Source organism: Oratosquilla oratoria, chromosome 24, assembly GCF_046742065.1.
Source record: "Oratosquilla oratoria isolate Oo_2021 chromosome 24, ASM4674206v1, whole genome shotgun sequence".
Lineage (NCBI taxonomy): Eukaryota > Metazoa > Arthropoda > Malacostraca > Stomatopoda > Squillidae > Oratosquilla > Oratosquilla oratoria.
Window position 1 is genome coordinate 55,187,247 of NC_134800.1, and position 20,833 is coordinate 55,208,079.

The 20,833-nt window shown below is 43.2% G+C and overlaps 1 protein-coding gene across 2 annotated transcripts in view; it reads right to left on the reverse strand.

Moving 5' to 3' along the window:
- LOC143038652 (uncharacterized) overlaps window positions 1–20,567 on the reverse strand; it is a 54,074-nt gene extending 33,507 nt beyond the window's left edge. For both annotated transcript variants that reach the window (XM_076208154.1, XM_076208153.1), the window contains exon 1: window positions 19,864–20,567. In XM_076208154.1, coding sequence (XP_076064269.1) covers window positions 19,864–20,122 — 259 coding nt within the window. In that variant the 5' untranslated portion in view covers window positions 20,123–20,567. The remainder of the gene's footprint in view (window positions 1–19,863) is intronic.
- Between the last annotated feature and the right edge of the window lie 266 nt (window positions 20,568–20,833).

Sequence of the window (20,833 nt, forward strand, 5' to 3'; positions counted from 1 at the left end):
TCTTCTAGGAACTTTCGTTCAAGCCTTCGGGGGACAGACTTCCAGATTCCTCAAACTCAAAAAAGTGATGTCAAACTAGTATTTCAGTTAAATGCAAAAAATTATCAAATATCTGCAATTCTGTTCATGTCCAAACAAGATGTCAAATTAAGTTTTCGACTAGTTAGAGCTAACTCAGGTTAATATCTTTACAATGAAAAAATATAATGTAAAATGCAGCTCTGTCCATGAAGTAAACAAGGGAAGTTTAATTGATAAATATTTACACAAAAAATTTCATGCACAACATACAATAAAAACTGGAACAGTGTGAAGAAAGAAAAATATCCAATAAGATGGTAAGGCAATAGTTTTCATCTTTAGGACCACGGATTCGGTAGAAGCCCACAAAGTGTTTCACAATCGGAACAATAAGCCTAACTATTCCATTCAGTGCTGAAGTGGTCTTCGGTAGACTAAGTGACAGCACTACATAAGTGCGGGAAACACGGGGAAATAGACTGAGATTCCCTGCAGTGAGGAAACACGGACACCTTGAAGACTATCCAGGAAGTACTAGATTCAGCCATATCGAGCAAATGAGGTTCTAGGTAAGAACCGCGCAAACAAAGGTTCTCCCTCGCCGAATCACGCTCGTGAGACCTCTTGGACTCTCACGAACTCACTTCAGGAGGCTCTCACGAATTCCCCTGAGGAGGCTCGTCAAACCTTCGAAACAAAATGGATTTCATGGGGAGTCTGTATTCGTAAGACTTTTGTCTTTTGTTATTCCATTCTTTCCAAGGGTTAGATGATTACGTAATGTTTGTATTTGTGCATAATCAGAAACATTCTTGGAGTGACTTAATCAGGGATTTCCAATGGAGGATGTATAAACACTCATATAACTTTTACTTTACATTTTACTTATATTCGGTGTTTGGTAACAAACAGAAACATAACGAAAAATATTGAAACATTGAGCACATGTTGTACGTTTATGTATTATAAGGAGAGCAGTACTTTGATTCGACGCAAGGCACCTGGGGGAATAGTAAAGAGACAGGAGGATGGTATAAGAAAAAGGAGGAGAAACAGGAGTAGTGTGAGACGACTGAAAGGAGGGAGGAAGATGTAAGATGGAGTGATGATATTGCGGGGCAAGGAAGGTGGAGGTGGTGGGGATGGGAGAGGAGTGGAGGTGGGAGGGAGGGGATGGAGGAGGGAGCGGTGGTGTTCGGGGAGGGGCTCGGGGAGTGGAGGAGGAGTTCGGAATGTCAAGGCCATACGAGGTCTTGGGCATGGTGAAGTCGTCGCCGCCCGCGGGGATTCGCTCCCCGCCTCTCCTGTGCGCCTTCGGAGTTCTTCTATGGCGAGGTTCCCTGGACGGCTCCAAGTGCTTCTCATGCAACCAACTAATGCTACCGATCTTATTATATGCTGTTGCTCCTCTGGGACGGTTTCCGTTCGCGGGTAGTAACTGGATGGTACAAGCTTCCGGTTTATCAAAAGAGGAAGATATTGGAAAGTGTATCATTCTTGTTGGGACATGCCGGGGCAGTTTGTGTTCACGGTCCCTGTCTGTACAAAGAGCCCTCTGGCTCATTAACACACTCGACACCGGTACCAGGCAAAGGATTGAGACAAGCAAAGACTTAGACAGTCTTTACTTTTATTTAGGACTTAAAACGGGGCATGGAGGGAAAATGTTTTCGGTCTTATCTCCTAGAGGCGATGACTGCTATCGTTACAGTTGTGGAGGGAGAGATATAGAGATAGAGAGAGGGGGCAGTGTCAGTATCTATATATTCATACCATGTGTGTGTTTGTGCGCTTGTGAACATTTGTATGTGTTTGTGTGCGTTCGTGTGAGCGCGTTCTTGTGTATGCATGTGTGAGCGTGTGTGCGTGTATGTGTGTGTGTGTGTGTGTGTGTGTGTGTGTGTGTGTGTGTGTGTGTGTGTGTGTATGGGTGCGAGCTGATTCCCGAGTTCTTGGTAGGAAAATTGGTACAAAAAAGGTCCATTTCCTCGCACTAACTACTTCGCGAAAGCGGCTGCCCTGGAATTTCCTTCGGTGGCCTGAAGTGCCATCAGGTTCTCTGGAACGTCCATCCTGTGAGACTTACAGTCTCTCCTCTTAGTCTTCTTCTCTCAAAGACCACTTGAGGCTTCGAGCCTAAGCTTCCTCGTCTCTATCTTAATTGGGAAATTAGAAAACGCAGACCTTAACCTCAGCAACAAGGCTATCTGCAGTCAAAACTAGATTAGCCTAGATAAAGAGGTGTCGAATCTTAGCCATTCATAAGAGATTGAGGTCCGGATAGTGGCTGGTACGGCCAGCGTGGCCTAGGATTCCGGGCCGGATGGATAACCCGAGGTCTGCAAGGAGCGTTCCACCCGGTTGAGCACGAAGTCTCTGGAAGAAGGTCTGTACACTCCGGTGCCGTGGGTGCCCGATGTACGATGTTCCGGGCAGCTTCCCTCGTACTGTCACATGCGCTGTCGAGATAAACGGGAACTCTTCCTGTCGAGGAGTCCTCGCTCGTCTGCAACTACCGTAGATTAAAAAAGGAAAGATATTTTGGTCTGTGGAGTAACTGGGCAAGCCACGCCCACGTGGACATGCAACCCTTCGCCCGAGACGGGGAGCTACAGAGGAGTGTAGCAGACTCCAAGAGGAACCTTTGATTCTCTTGGTGAGGCTGCGTTTCTCTCCCTGGTAACTATGGCTTTTGGATATCACGGTGTTCCTTGAAGTGTTGAGGTATATCGACTCTTGTTTTGAGGTACATGCGGGTGCACACACGAACCCAAACGCACGGACAGGCATACACACATATGTATGCACGCAGACACACACGCACACACATACACACTCACACACACAATTGCATCCATAGATTGTTTGTGTACATGTGTGTATGCACAAGTGCATCTACGCCTATACATTTGACATTCCACAGGGTATCCTATGTCCTGTGCATGCCGTGCTGTTCGTCGACACTGATCCAGACATTCTGCCTGTCTACTACCCACCTTTTTATCTGTCTGTCTGTCTGTCTGTCTGTCTGTCTGTCTATCGACGAGCCGACGGGCATCCTGTGTTTTGGAGTGCGTGTCGACGGGACTAGAAATCATACTGACAAGGGAGGAACGATGTTGGTAGTGTGGGAGATCATTGCCCCTGACAATCGAGGCTTCCTCCTCCTCCCCCCTCTCAAGGTCCCGTCTATCTCGACTGTGTCATTACTTATCTACCCATGGAATTCTGCCTATCTACCTGTCTACCTACCCATAGAACTACCTGACCTACCTGGGTACCTAGCAGCTCTCTACCTATCTACTTGCCTACCTACCTACTTACCGACATATCTAGCTGCCAGCTTGCTTGCCCCACTACCCTCTTACCTGCAGACCTACCTATTCGTCTTCCTGCCCGCCTGATCCTCTACTTGCCTACCAGCTAGACTGTCTGTCTGGCTGCTCACTAGCCTGCTTGCCTGCCTGTCTGCCTGTTAACCTGCTTGGCTGCCTGTCTGCTTCCCTGCTCACTAGTCTGACTGGCTACAGCACCTGTCTATGTTCATTGCGTGTGCGCTTGTGTATGCGTTTGTGTGAATTTGTGTGTGCATGCGTGTGTGCATCCTCGCGTATGCATGCGTACATGTATGCATAAACTTGTCTGGAACTGCATATGTGATGCACAAGCTATCATACATCTTCAACACGTGGATTCGCGGAAGAAATGACCTACACGGTAACTACCGAGCGAGCTCATGAGTTCTTTGGTTCATAACCATCATTCCCTTCCTCACACCTCCGGCCCAGACGGTCCAGCAACGTCCGTTGTTCACGAGCGGCTGCAGTAAACGATTTTCAAATTGCGCAAGCCGTTGGCTGCAAGGAACATAAGAATCCCGTCTTACTCAACACTTCGCAAAAGGAGATGGCCTCCGACGTTGAATACGGCGATGTGAAGTGAACGAGTGTAATCTAGACTTGACGGAGTGGATGGAGCTAAAGCGGGGGTGGGGGTGGGGGTGGGGTTGTAGGTACAGAATGGTACATTAATCCCACGTGAGAGAAGCAAGTACGTACCATCTCTTTGTCGGAAATGGAACAATTATGTGTCATGTTTTTGTCCAAGGCAGGACATAAAAACACAATAATTGTCCTGAGGTCTTCAGCGACTGGTGAGCTTTTATGATGTATTATGGCAAGAGATGACAAGAGCCGTTCAGACACAGTTACCCAAAATGGAGCCAGTCCCATATATGGATCTCATTCTCCACATCGATATTGTCACCAACGGGTTTTTCTTCAAATAAGGAGTTTCTTCAGGGGAAAGAAGTCTTTGCTAACCCAAGGGCGTTGTAGTGTTATAAATAGGGAATCTCCTGTCTTGGAGTATTTCACCAATCGCCACGAGGGTATGTCTACAAACCTTGTTCTGATTAAAATCAACTTTACCCGGCTTTAGGCAGGATTCCATTGCTGAAGGGGGTTATGGCTAGGTGTGGTATTCTTTCGCGCATGATCAACATTTTCAAAAACGGGGTAGATATTTCAGTTTCTGAAAGAAGGTTCTAATTCTACAAAAGCGACCTCCCTCCTTGGATCAAAAGAGTCTTACCCACAGGTCGCCGTGTATTTCCTTCCCTGGGGCTACGCTCACTTTGTGGCTTCGGCGGGAAACGGAGACGACGTGACGTAATGTCGTCGTCTCGACCGCAAAAAGGAAAAAAAAAAAAAAAGGAAAAGTAAAAACAAGTCACGCCTTCCTCAGATCTATGAGTTTATATGGCTCACAGACACAATAGAGGCATCGGTAAGTGCAGTTTAACTAACCGTAGACAGTCATAATCGTAGCTGAGGTTTCTTAAAAATATTGAAATATTTTTACATCAAACCGGAGACACATTCTTTTCGGGAAAAAGAAAGAGCCAATTTTGTTCATAGAATATTCTCAAAATGTTTCAAGAAGGCATGACTGAAAGCAATTTCGATACTTGTCAACTCAGGTTGATAGTTCATGTACGACGACAAAATATAAAAAACAAATCAACGGAGCACATACACGATATTAATAAAAAAAAAGGAAAAATCGAAAACCAAAAAGACACGTTTGAGATTTGTTGTGTCTGATGAAATGTGGTTAAGAAGATGGGAACGGTTTGGTCTGGGAGAATGTTGTCTGTTTCTCATTACTGTTAGCGAAATGACTTCCAAACCACGAATTATTAGTAGCCTTGGCCGCTGCGTTGCGTACGTTAGAGCTTCGAAGTGGAAGGTCTCACCACAACACGCTGAAGTCTCTATCGAAGTCTCTCACGCAGCAACATAACACGTGTTCCCACACACACACGCACACGCACACACAACATACATATACACACATACACTCACACACAAACGCATGAACATGTACACACACATATTCACACAAAGATTGCATGAAAGCATGCATGCATACACACACACGTAAATGTGCGTGTATACAAACTCGTATAAATACACGTACCACCAAATGCAGTAGACTAAGCACGAGTCGGTTGCCGAAACGCGCAAATGAATCCCGTAGATTTATTTCTGGTTTGTTGCCGAGAGTTGGCTATGTCCTAAAACCTAAAACAGGTTTGAGAGATATCGACAGATAGGTCTAAACGTGATTATGATTATTAATTCGTCCATCTGTGTTGTATGTCAGAATAACATAAGACGATCTCGATAAAGTGTATTGCGTGATCTGTTTTCGTGGTTAATGATGGATTTTTTTATCGAGTAAATACAGCATAAAGTTGAGGTAATTTGCCAAAACCAGCCGAGACGAAAATGGTCGTCTGTAATAGACAAAGTCTTTTTGTTTCATCTTCTATTCGAACGCCATCAGGTAGTTCCTCTGCTTCATCAACATGAGTGGAGTTGAAACTAGTAGGAGGAAGAGAGGTAGCGAGGTAGCGAGGAAGGTAGCATATAGATAAAGAAGAGAAAAGATTGGAGAAGTGGTAATGTTGCTTGAAAATTACGCCGTAGCAATGGTCACAACAAAGCAACGGACCACCATGATCCTATGATAATAATGGAAGTTGTTTTCTCAAATTAATAATCGTAAAACTATCTAAATGGTGATCGTATTGCTGAGAAGGAGTTACCGCATTTTTGGTCAGTGGTTAAACACACATTATCTTTCGAGCTCACTTATACAGTGCTAATGACTTCATGCTTTATACTAATACTGCTTCTTTACCCCCCCCTAACCCTCCCTTCCCCCTTCCCTCAGCTCCCTCTCCTCCCTCTCCCCCTTCCCCTTCTCAGCGTTCATTCACCGTTACATTTAACCTTGAAGATGTCGGTTGTCGAATGGCGACTTTTGTCTCGCGTTTTATAATTTTTCCGTACTGTTGGTTATAATGCATCGTCCTGCAGCTTCGGTTCTACACTGTTATAAAGGGCGCAATTAAAGGCGTTAATGTAGTAACATTTGAAAGCCATGATAATGCGAAATAAAAAGAATAGAATGAACAAAGCAATTTCTACACTACTGAGCTGTACGGAGAGTTTTCTGTCCAAGTGCGTTTGACTTGTCCGGAGGTCTGTGAATTTCAAAAATTTTGATATATCTCTTCTTAAAACCTTTATCAAGGTAATAAAGAACAATCCACACGTAGAGGAAGCAAGTCTGTGGCAACTGGGCCCACAGGTGCCGTGAGCGAAGCTTTTTGAACCATTCTGTGCTGGCACGGATGGTAACCTCAGGTAACTCATCGCCATTCCTCCCACGAAATGCTCGCAGGCCAGTACGAACCGGCTCACTGGGGATCGGCCCATTTGCCTTACCTCTCGTCCAGGCCTACCATTTATATACATAGATATACACCTTTACAAATACTACAATTAACAGGCAGTGTATACACGAATTTCCTTGAACAAGATTGAACAATAATTGCTGGGGAAGAGTTAAAACTTTTAATTGCAAATGAGAGAGACGATGCAGTTCCTGAGTCAGGCTGCAGAAAAGTACGGTTGTGGGTTAGTGAGAAGCGACAGTTAACTTCAACCGTTCTCTGGGTGGGATGCCCCGATCATACGTCAGGGCTCTGTGCCGCTTTGGTTCACTGCGTTACCATTTCGTTTGGTCGCCAGCTCCTTCTTGGGATTGTGGGTGGATGGGTTAGGAGAGGATGGGGGAGAGGGAGGAGAGAGAGGGCGATTTGTTGGTGTGGGAGGAGGAGGAGGAGGAGGAGGAGGGGGAAGAAGAAAACCTAGTCCACAGTGAGCTATCCAACCCTTGGCTCTACCAACAGGTGCATATTTTGGAAGCAAATGTAATCGTTAGGACCACATTCCAACTTGTGTATATGAACAACGATTAACCCACTTTGACAATGAACCATGGCGTTTTATATAAATGCTAATGAATTAGGATGAACATTCTTACGACCAGTGGCGACCATCTGGTGTCTAGAATTGGGTTGGGCAGGACAGACTGGCAAAGTCACAGCTGGTTACTTGCAGTGGGCTAGTGTCAGGAGAGTGGCCAGTTGTCTGGGTATTTCAACAAGGAAGTATTTAGTTAATAAGTGCCACGTGACCAAACTACACGTCAATTTGGACTTTACCGTAGTTCAATAGTTTAACATTTGAACAATCTTTGTCAAACGGGTATCCACTCATTTTTAGAACTTTTTGAATAGTTAGATATATTATCAGTTTCCAATTCCTGATATACCTTTCAGTTATGAACTGTATAATAAAAAGTAGAGTACAAGATGACCCATTGGCCCATAGGTATATTTCTATGCAAGATCGAATACTCTCGACTTTGAGACTCCGACCCCGTTTATCTGAACTTGACAGAGATTTCGTGCATTATGTTGCCGAATAGTTAGTATGTCCACATCAGATTTGATCGATTTGAAAAAAATAACATATTTCTTATTTCCCCTCATGTTAATGCGTGTGATTTGTCTAGATTTTTTTTTTCAAACCTCTTGTATGATATGTAGTTCCTTAGTCCACGTCGTCTACCATGGTCTGGAACTTAATCTGCCAAATGTTTCCCTACCTGGAAAGGGGTTAAATAAAGAACTCGTCTCCCATGCCACAAGCACGCAACCCTGTTCCCAGTTCCTCTCCCCACTTCTCCTCCTCTTCTTCCTCCTCCACCTCCTCTGACGACGTCCATCTGTTGTTCCTCAGGTTTGTTTCCGAATTTGAGGTTTGAGTATGACGTGGTCTCTTAAGTCAAGGTTACAGCGACAGTTGGCGAAGACGTTGGAGCACTTGCAGGAGCTAGGGGCTTCTGGCTTTGTGTGCTTGTGTGTGTATGTGTATGTGTATGTGTGTGTGTGTGTGTGTGTGTGTGTGTGTGTGTGTGTGTGTGTGTGTGTGTGTGTGTGTGCACTCATATGTGTGTGTTGAGTGTGAACGTGTGCATGCGTGTGCGTGCGTGCGTGCGTGCGTACGCTTTTGTAAGGGTTATATAGTATTTGCAGATGATAGTGGTGTATGTGGAGAAGCCATATGGTTAGGGAGTGGTCTAGGGGGTGGATAGGTATGATAGGGGGTGATGTATGAGCTAGGGCTGTTGTGGGAGGGGAAGGGTTTAGTAATATGGCGGAAATTTGGGAGTTCGGTACCGGGTATGGCTGGGATTTAGGGGCAGTGTACAAGTACCATCTAACACTTGTATGCTCGTACGGTGATGTGTGAACGTTAGCGGAGATAAGGTGGGGTGAAAGAATAGCGACTAGAAAGGGTGTAAGTCGCAGTGAGGAGACATATGATGGGCGGGGGTGGGATTAGACGTGAGACTGTTAGTGATTATGGTAATATGAATGATGGGCAAAGTAATACTGGTAACTACCCACGCATGGGAACAGCTTTTGGCAGTTGGAGAAAACTGATTCGGCTATTGCTAACAGAATAATGTAAATAAAAAAAAAAAATTCTAACCCTCATAACGCAGACTACTTCTGTCATAACGTTTATTAAACAAAAGACGGATCTGGAATGGATATACCCGATCAGATTCAACTCCTTTAGTGCAATTCTATATTCTCCAAAGAGCATCTGAGTCTTTATAATGGAAACTTAACGTGTCATAACAGGCGCAACACTGAAGACATTTCTCGTTCTGAGGATATAATGCGAGCTCATTGGGTCACCATTCCGTGCGTACCAGAGTCAATTGGATGGAGAACGGTTTGGGGTATTTCGATTTAGATTTCGGAGTTGGGGCTGCATCGCTATCAAATCGTAAAAGAAAGGAATTGTTTATAGATTTTCGGGACTCGTCCAAGTTCAATCACGGTTACAATCGAGATGGTTGTCACAAAATGGTCAACGTTCTTATTTGTGTGAAAAATAATCTCAAATCATGAAAGAATGCTGGTTTATTCTATTACTTACGGGCGTCACTATCAAAAGAACGATTGCACAAAATTTATAAGGGAGTTTGTCGTGAGTGTTTGTTCTGCTGAGGTGAAATTATAAAGAGAGTAAAAGTGATATTTAAGGAAGACAGTAGAACAAAGTAGAAGTTCAAAGTGGTCATCATTTTGTTTTTATTTTGAAAATTACGCAATGGAGCGGATGATGCTCTTCGGCAACAATATGGCGGCAAGGTACAGGCGATATGACGTCATGTCTGGTGCAATAATCGGACGCGAAATGATGGAGTTACTCTTGAACTATAGTTCACAAAGTGCAGCTTTTCATAACTTCATTCCGACATCCTAGACATTCATGCCTAGTAGTGCGATGCATATACGCACATATATACGTACATACATATATACGTACATACATATATACGTACATACATGCATACATACATGCATACAAGCAGGTAATTTCTATATCGAATAAATGTGTGTGAGTGTGTGAGTCACCATTGTCTTGGATCACGTGTTGGACTAGCGATAGACAGCTATTACCCTCCCGAAAGAGAGCTCAGAGCTCATATATAACCGACCTATGGGTTATGCTATGACCTTACACGCATCCCCCAAGCCCCCGCCCACGAGAGTTGGAGTGACGACTCGCAGCTCAGCGATACTGTATGTATGTGTGTGTGTGTGTGTGTGTGTGTGTGTGTGTGTGTGTGTGTGTGTGTGTGTGTGTGTGTGTGTGTGTGTGTGTGTGTGTGTGTGTGTGTGTGTGTGTGTTTATGCCTGTGAATCATTGTACGTGTGAATAATACTCCCGTTTGGTGCACGAGGCTTCAAGCACGTTCATACCTCAGTCTATATACAGAAACTACCTTCTCATCTCCTACTCTACAACCGGCTGGGATCCAATCTTTTGATCGTAACCCATCGGCTTCCCCTCGATTTTCGAAGTCAGTTCGGTTATCCCAAACGACATCATTAGTCTTCAAGGTGTACGGGATCCAGGAAACGGAATAAAAAGAGCGAGATTGCAACAAGATCGCTTCGACAAATCAAAAGCCATAGTGTCCTGCTGTTCTTGGTTAAGAGTATGTGGGGATGGATATGTACATAATAAAGAAATTGTTAGAAATTGATCAAGATACATAGGTATATCTATGTATCTATATATTGTGCGTATGTATATGCTCTATATACATGTTTGTGTGTGTGTGCGTGTGTGTGCGCGTGTGTGTGTGTGTGTGTGTGTGTATGTGTGTGTTTGTTTGTGTGTGTGTGTGTGTGTATGCATGCGCTTGCCAGTAGCGTTTTCCTTTTGATGGGATTTATTTTCTTTAGTGTAAGATCATAACATATGTAAACATGCACATGCACACACACTCACACACACGACTCGGTGGTGCGGTTGGTAGAGTCCCTGACAATCAGTACGGCAGTCCGGGTTCGAATCCTGCCCAGGGCTGAAATAATTTCAATATTGCTGCGCTTCGAGTTGCTACTCTAACTCTCGTGGGCGGGGAGTTGGGTGTGTGTGTGCGTGTAAGGTCACAGCATTACCTATGGATCGGTCATACGAGCTCTGAGCTCTCTTCCGGGAGAGAAGTAACTGTCGATCACGAGTCTAGTGCGTGATTCAAAGACCAAGGTGAATACACATACACACATGTAGGTATGTATGCATATATATATATATGTATATAATATATATGTATATATATATATATATATATATATATATTTATAGAGAGAGAGAGAGAGAGAGATGTGTGTGTGTGTGTGTGTGTGTGTGTGTGTGTGTGTGTGTGTGTGTGTGTGTGTGTGTGTGTGTGTTGAAGCTACATGAATGACACCTCTGGCATGCCTGGCGTGATCACATCGGCCCGTTTTGCATTATGGACCGCCACCACTGCAGCGCCTTCCCCTCCCCCCTCCCCCTCCCCCTCCCTCTCTCCCTCTCTCCCTCAGACCGCTGCGGACCGAGGCGAGGTGTCGAGGGAACCGGGGGAGAACGCAGATCGTTGCGTCCTACGTCGCCCTGAAGGACGAGTAACAGGTCTCAGGGCTTTGACTGACTGGAAACCATGACGATGGCGGTGGCGGTAGCGCGGTGGTTGTAGGCGGAGCCAGCGAGCACCGACGTCAGAGACGCGCAGTGGCGTAGAGGACAAGTGGAGGAGGTATGGGAGGCAGATAAGGAGGTAAGCTGTGGGGGTAGAGCCAGGTGGAGGCTGTGGAAGTAGAGGCAGAGGAAGAGGAGGCAGTGGGATGAGGTAGGAAGTGGTAAGAAGAAAAGTAGGCATAAAGAGGAGACAGAGGTACATAGGTTGCGGAAGTAGAGGTAGAGGAGGAGGAGGAGGAGGAGGTAGTGGGACCAGGCAGGAAGTGGGAAGCAGGAGAGGAGGCATGGGAGGTGGGGAGTGAGGGGGGGGAGAGGTAGAGTGAAGTTGCTGGCAGAGGGAGACTGAAGGTTGCGGAAGTCCTGGAGGTAAGACAGCGGAGCTCGATAGGAAGTAGGAGAGGAGTCATGAGAGAGCGAAGAGAGAGGGAAGGAGGGAGAAAGAGAGAAGGAAAGAGAGCTTGCAAGAGGGGTTAAAGGTGCTGGGGACAGGGGAAAGGGAAGGTGAGAATATCAACATAAAAAGAGGAAGAGAGAACGGAAAATAGTCGAAAGTGAATTTGCGAGAACCTATCTCTGAGACAGGCGAGGTAGATGTGAACGCCACACACGCAAGCGCTATTGTATTAGAACCTCTAGGAGGCAGAGGAAATAGACATGGAGGTAGAGGAAGTTGCCCCAGAGATAGGAGGAGGAGGCGGAGGATGAAAGAGGGAAAAGAAAACGGTCTGTAGCGTTCTAGAGAAGGCGAGAATGATGATGTCGATGAAGATTACAATGACGTCAGCGTCAACAATGACAGCGACAACGATGGTCGTTGTGATAATAGGGAGGAGGAGGAGGAGGGAGGGGATGGGAGGGGAGGAAAGGCAGGGCACTACCGGTGTGACAGTAAAGGTGATGATGGAGGTTAATGGTGATAATGATAAAGATGACACTAATGATGATGATACTGATAACAGGTTTGAGGATAGCAATGGCGACGATGATGATCGTTACATAATAGAACACGACAATTAATAATAGAGCTAATAGCGACAATAGAGAGAGAATACAAACTGCAATGAGAGAGAGAGAGAGAGAGAGGGAGAGAGAGAGAGAGAGAGAGAGAGAGAGAGAGAGAGAGAGAGAGAGAGAGAGAGAGAGAGAGAGAGAGAGAGAGAGAGAGAGAGAGAGAGAGAGAGAGAGAGAGAGAGAGATGAAATAATTACTTCAATTAAGATGGCGGGTTAAAAGAGGGTGGCACAGAGTTAAGAGTACAACAAGAAATAGTGAAGAAATTATGAAGAAAAAATATAGAAATATGATGTTCTTTGCAAGCGCTTGAAGTCTGTAAGTGTCACAAATAAAAAGCTCAAAAATAAAATACAATAAAATAAGAATTAATATATAAATAAATATATAAACAAATCAACAAATAAGTGAATATATAAATGAATTATTAGATAAATAGATGAATAAATAAACAAATGAATAGATAAATGAATAGATGATCAGATAGATAGATATGAAATAATAATGATTATAATAATAATAATAATATCAAAGCAGCATTTCAGAAATCAACGGCAACATCATTAAGAATCTCCACCTTTTGGCTCTGTTATCATCAAGTCACTAAATAAAGATCTGATTAAGAAGAAATATAATCATATCAATGATCCAATGATTGTGAAGTAATATATTCAACGCTACTTAATTCAAAAGATTGCAAAATACTTTATGAGGTCGTGCATTACTTTTTGCAAATGTTGGTCAATATATTGGAAATGTCGACGGTTATGTAACCATTTCAATGATATATATAATTCTTTATGATGCATATTGCGAAATATAAAACAAAATCTCATGATACAAGGTGTTGTGAAAACATTCTATGTCAATTGCATAATATATTTAGGTTCGCAAGGTGTTTTTATATACACCAAATGCTCTCACTTTAAGAGCAAATTCTGTAAAACTAGGCACAAGCACTTAAGAATGATTGCCGAGAAATACAAAGGCAAAAAAGTAATGAGTTTTAGAAAAATACAGTCAGTTCTATATGCATATGCTACACAACACAATTCCCTTTAAAAGGGTATCTTAATCTAAACATATTTTTGCCTTAGGATAAATGTTAAATAAGAGTGCTCTAGTCACCTGTTACAAGACACAGGGGACTCGCTGACGATATTCTTAAGTAACGTCTAAAGATTGATAGCATTACGGAAGCATATAACAAATAGTTACGAATGATAAAACCTGTACAGGAAAAAAGAAAGGGAAAATACGTATTCATAGTCAAAATAACAGGCACTTAAAAGGACGGAAGAAACGACTACAGTTGAGAAGAAACGCCTTAAGTACGAGTAAAAAAAAAAAAAAGAAAAAAAAATAGGAAACGCGGCGTCGAAGAAGTGAACTTCCTCTGAGGACTTGATCAAAATGTCAGATGTTCATGGCTAAAACGAAACGCGGGCGAAATGCGCGCCAGGCAAATGTCTTGGCAAATTGTAGATGATCTACGATTACGAGGAACAAATGGGTCCAGAGTAGAAAGGTCTACAGTGAAGGTTAACGGAATTAAGGCAGACACGTTTGCGATAAAAATTGGTAAAAAAAAAAGGCGTATGCGTACGTGTGCACATATGCATACACATATACATATATATACATATACGTATACATATACATATACATATATATATACATATACATATATATATATACATATACATATACATACATATATAATATGTATATATATATATACATATATACATATATATACGTATATGTATATATATACATATATATATACACATATACACATATACATATACATATACATATACATACATATATATATATATATATATGTATATATATATATATAATACATATACATATACATATACATATACATACATATATAATATATATATATATATATATATATATATACATATACATATACATATACATATATATATAGATATATATATATGTATATATATATGCATATTTTTACATGCATATGTGAATATATTGTGTATACAGAGACACATCTTATACCCACATATACTCTTACATATAATTATGCTTTTGTATTTGTGTGCATTGTACTCACGTATTCATAAATACAATGTCCTTGTGATGTCTTATGCATATTTACGTGTAAAAAGTTATCAAGCAGGATTTCCTTAGTAAGGGAGGAGGATGGAAATATTTTCGCACAAAAAGGACGAAAGAAGCGATCTTGAAAATGCCGAGCGAGATCGACAAGGAGGGAGAAGGGGGCAACGGGGAGACGAGAGTCATGGCAACAAGGAGACTCTAGAGAAAATGGCGAGGGAGCCTCTCCTCTTCGTTCAAGAAGTCTTTTCAGCTGAGCCCCGGTTCCTTCCTTGTTGGTATTATCTGAGTCCGAGTTCGAGTTCTTTTGGTGGACGTTCGTTTCCGAGAAGTTCGCTTGCTGAACTCAAATCTCACCCGCTCACTTTCGGACGGGTCCTCCAGAACCAAAGCGTCTTCTATCTGGGGAGGACCTTCGTCAAGATCATGTTCTCTTGCTTCTATTTGAATAATAACCAGAGTCCAGGATTTAGTTTTCCGAAAGCTGCGACCGACTGCTCGCCTCAAAATTCACTTTCGTAAAATGACTCGGAAGCGTTCGCTTACGAAGATTCACTTTCGCAAGTCGAACTCGAAGACTTTCGCTCCTTCCCGAAGTCTTGCAGCACGTGTCTCCTGTTCACGGTTGGGACCGCCATCAGCTCCTGAACGACAATCGACTCCCGCGTGTGTTTACGCAAAAGATCCCTTGCAAGAGACCTTTGGCCACTTGGACACTCACGAAGTACTTTTCTCGAACTGCAGTAGAGGGGGAAAAGTGACAAAGAGCGGTAAGAGTCTGCAAAGAACTCGCTAAACAATGGGCAGAAACCACAAGAACATTACTCCAGTTCGATGGGCCAGATCGTGAAGGCTTCCTGCCCCACATGGTTCTTCCGTGATGATTGGTGCGTATCTCAAATCAATACCGTGCCTCAGTAGCTAGCTAGTGGGCTACCCAGCCCTGGGGGCGTCTTGTGTAGTAATGAACTCCCACACACACGAAGTTGGAGAAGGCCAGCCAGCAGGAGACAGCGCGAGAAAGTAAGACTCCTGGTAGTTGACGACTTGAAGGCCATGTAACTGTTTGTACTGGAAACTGGACGCCGCTCATTGCAATCTCACTTTTTTTCTTCTTTTTCTCCTTACTCGACAAATCTTTGAAATTTCTCCTACGGTGTATTGGTCTCTCTAGAAATGTTCATGAGTAATGTAGGGACCAGTTGGATAACCTACTTCCTCGTGGAGGTAAGCGGTGTGGATCTTGCAGCCCTCCCTTCTGGCCACCTTCTGACATTCACTTCATGATCAACATATTGCCCGTCCCTGTTCCTTAAGAGCTACATAAACAACAACATTTACGAAACCTCCTTACCTGCGACGTACTTAGGGATGCTTTTTAGGGAGTTCTGTTCCGATAGATCTTGAAATAAAGCTCACAAAACCCAAAAATCTGACGACGCTCTGGGCAGATATCTTCACACTTTGCACGCCTCTGAACAACTCGCTTCCTGGTCTGTAAGGACACGTTGCTCCTGCCGAGCACCTTGGCACAGCCAGAGACGCTGATCAGTGTGGACGCCCGTCAGAGTACCGACTCGCTCTTATACTGTACTTCTAAATAACCCAGTCAACCTTCGGATAGATGTCGCCTTGCTACTTGCTCCTACAAGAAAAGGTCGTAGGATGATAGACCACATGTGACAAACGTCGTTTCAGAGAGGGAAGCATCTTAATGTCGAAGTGTGGCGTAGGCATTAGGTAGCAGATTCCCGCTGTCTTGCTGAATTCAATTTGTTGTGATTTTTTTTTCTTCGGTGTAATGCAGACCCTTCAAAACCATCAAACTTGTGACCTGGCTTTCATTTTACCTTGAATTGCATTTCAAAACAACCTACAAATCTACACTCAATGGATAGATTTATCTCTATTGTTCTGTTACCTATGAATACTTTATATATATATATATATATATACATACACATACACACACACACACACACACACACACACACACACACACACACACACACACACACACACACACACACACACACACACACACACACACATATATATATATATATATATATATATATAAATGTATATGTGTGTGTATGTGTTTGTGTAGAATCATGTCAATCCAAAGCAATGCCATCAATAAATTCTCAAATATTAATTTTCGTAAAAAAATATTTTGTTTGTAAACAACCTGATTCATATATTTCTGTAATTTGTAAAACTTAATCCTAAATATTAACATGGCTTCTAGTTTTTGTACAATACATTAATTTCTTTATTTCCTCAATTAAAGTAATCAGACGAACCATTTTAGTTTAGTGTTTTGCACGAAACTCGAAAGGAGAAGACGTAAGGGAAGGTTTCAGATAAGGTGGATAGATGGCGTGAAGGAGTAGATAGGGAAGAGAAATGTAAATATCTGCAAGAAATCCAAGATCCACTCGAGTAAGTACGAAACTCAATTAAGTGTGCTTTGACGTGAATGCAACTGTGTTACGTCACTGAGGCTGAAGGTATCTTCTATTTCGACTCGTAACTGAGACCCAAATTCAAAATGTAATAAATTCCTTTATTTTTCTTCATTGTTACCAAGAGACCGTAGCCCAAAGAAATATAACGGCAAGATTTGAGATGTGGATGAAGATTATAGATAACATGAAGGAAAACGATGATTTAAGTTAAAAGAAAGATGGAAATGTGTTTAGAAACACGGTGAAGAGGAGGCAAATAGCAAATGGTCTAGAAAGGGAGAGTAAGGGCAAGAGATCGTACACACACACACACACACACACACACACACACACACACACACACACACACACACACACACACACACACACACACACACACACACACACACACACACACACACACACACACACACACACACACACACACACACACACACACACACTATATATATATATATATATATATATATATTTGTATATATATGTATATATATATATATACATAAAGCACGTGATTAATTGGTGTATGTATATGCATATTTTTATGTATGCATTCATACATTAGTTACCAACGAAGTCTATTCACTAATAGTGGTCCTGCAAAACGGGCGTCGGATTAGACCATCTCCCTGTCTCCCGTTTTCAAACCCTCACCTCCTTTTGGAGGAAAACCCCTGAGCGGTTGGCACTCGATCCCCAAACTGGACTCAAGATCTCCTCCTCCCATAAGAAGACCTGACAACCGGCGACTGATCTCTTTCTGGAGCTATAAGACGGTGATATAGAAAATGTTTCACATTAATACAACATAGACAACAGTCTAACGTTTCTTCACGGGGAGGTCTAGGGGCTCGGGAGCGAGGATTGTTGCCAGCCACTGTGGGGCTGCGGGTTTCACCCATTGAAATTCGAGCCAGAAATCCTTATTTAACACGCATTTATACATACATAAATATATATATATATATATATATATATATATATATATATACATATACATATACATACATATATATATATATATATATATATATATATACATATATATATATATATATACATACGTGTGTGTTTAGTTATATTTTACGGGAAGAGAGCTATGCGTGTGTGTGTGTGTGTGTGTGTGTGTGTGTGTGTGTGTGTGTGTGTGTGTGTGTGTGTGTGTGTGTGTGTGTGTGTGTTTCAGTCGTTTATGTGAGGACGTATTCCAGGGTTATAAACCCGTAAACAAGGAGGCTGGCAGATCAAATAAAGCAAATCAGCTGCAAAGGCAGAACCAGAGACAGAGACAGAGACAGCGGAATAGCCAGGGACAGAGATTAAGACTGTGATATGGTAATAAAGATACAGACAGATAGAGTGAAATACAAAGAGTAACTGCTTGTGGGAGACTTTCTCTAGTAAAGAGGTAACCTTGGTGTTCTCGTCGAACAGTTATTAGCCAAGCTGTTTCTCCTGGATCAATAACAACCTGCAGGAGGTTGCAGAGTTGTGCGGGTACATAGGAAGGTTTTATATACTCTGCCTTCTGCAACCTCCACCCTTTACCTCCCCGTAGACACCAAAAGCCATTCTGAAATAGAACGATGGTGGAGACAACAAACCCTATGTTCGTACGCTTTATTGCTAAGAACTCCCTTAACAAGAGGAATACCAACTAGGTCGTTATATCAAGACAGGACAGGACTCACAGTAATGGCTTTGAATGGGATAAACTTAGATTGAAAAAGGAAATAGGTAAGAACTGGTTTACCAATAGAATAGTTTAACGAATGGAATAGACTTAGTAACCATATAATCAGCTCCGAAACTATCAGTTGTTTTAAGAAAAGCTTAGATAAGTTTATGAATAGGGAAGATAGGTGGTAATGGGCATGGAACTGCATAGTGTAGGCCTTATGGTCTCTTACGGTCTCCTCCGTTCTTATGTTCTTAGGTCTTTTGAAAGACAAGTTCCATTGCGTTTAGAAAGTGTCTTGTTTAACCTTGTGGAGTTGGATTGATAGAAAATGGGAAAGCGTGTAACTGTACTGATGTTATTGTGCTACCCGCAGATGCGCACGCGCACGCACACACACACACACACACACACACACACACACACACACACACACACACACACACACACACACACACACACACACACACACACACACACACACACACACACACACACACACACACACACACACAGATATATATGTATATATATGTATATATATATATATATATATATATATATAAATTAACACACACAAAGACAGACACATAAACAAACAAACACACACACACACACACACACACACACACACACACACACACACACACACACACACACACACACACACACACACACACACACACACACATACACACACACACACCATATGAGTACAGATATACGGTTGGTAAACACGTACAGTTATATTAGTTACTTGCCTGTCTCGGCGCTTACTAGGGAATACTTGTATATTATGTATTTCAGTCCACAATAGACCCAAAGTACAGATGAGTTATTATGTATTGACATGAAGACGAAGACCTTTTGTAGTGCGTGCGTGCGTGCGTGCGTGCGTGCGTGCACGTCTCGGACGCAAAAGGTCAGACCATGCCCTTTGCCTTCGTCGCCTTCATTCTGAAAATGCTGTGTTCACAGTTACACATGGGTGTTTGCCTCTCCCTGCGCCATCACCACACCTGTGCAGAACCCGCCAAGAGTAATGGACAACAACAACACTGGGGAGAACAAGAGGATCGTTGTTTCCCTAAACCAGGCATCTACCTACCTCTGTCACGGGTCGTTAGGGAGAGAGGCTGGTCGTCCTCGGAGAATCCCATACTTCGAGGAGGAGAATACGAGGGTATTCTTGGAGGAGTGCGGTGCCTGTCCCGGACATCTATACGGAGGTCTAAGGTCGAGTAGGTGGCGTTATCTTGGTCACTGGCGACTCTTTCGCTGTCAGGTTGACCTCCTGCCTTCTGGGTCTCTTGCAACCTCAGCTGCTGCTGCTGCAACCTGTCCTTGATGAGGAAAATCTTGGGCATTGTGACGGGAATGGAGAAGACTCACTTAAAAGCCACACTGCATCTAGTATATCACTTCCAACTGTGGGGGGGGACTTCTTCTTCGTGTCACCTCACCGCATCCGTCGCTGGATGCGCGATACAGCTACGTTATCACGGCGTGGGGTGATTTTTCTTCACACTTTTAAATATCCCGATGGATTCAGGGGAATCCAAGTTTCTTAACTGGGACGATCTCACTTCGAACTCGCTTGTCTTAATCGAATACGAGGAGTTAATAACAATAAAAAACAACGGGCTTCAAGTTCTCCAAGCACTACAAAATCCCTCTCTCTCTCTCTCTCTCTTTCTCTCTTTCGTTCTCTCTCTCTCTCTCTCTCTCGCTCTGGATGCTGTCTCGAGAGGGACGCAGGGGTTCGGTCCGGGCAACACGAGCGCGTGTTAGAGACTTGAACGCGTCGCTGATAGTGAGTGAGCACTGGCTGTAGTGAAAGTGGCTAACCACACCGCACCTCCCCCGATCCCACGCATGCGCAGACGCTCCGCTGGCGGGTGAGACACAACGGGGGCTTACTGGAAACGTTTGGTCATCACTAAAGTCCCAAGGCTCGAATCATCATGATGTAGTTCCTCAGGCTTCTTCCCCTTGCCCGGTTCTTCCTCTTAGCTTTTGGACATTACCCCCCCCCCTTCCTACCCCACTCCTCTGTCGTGTTTGGACTAGGGTAGGAG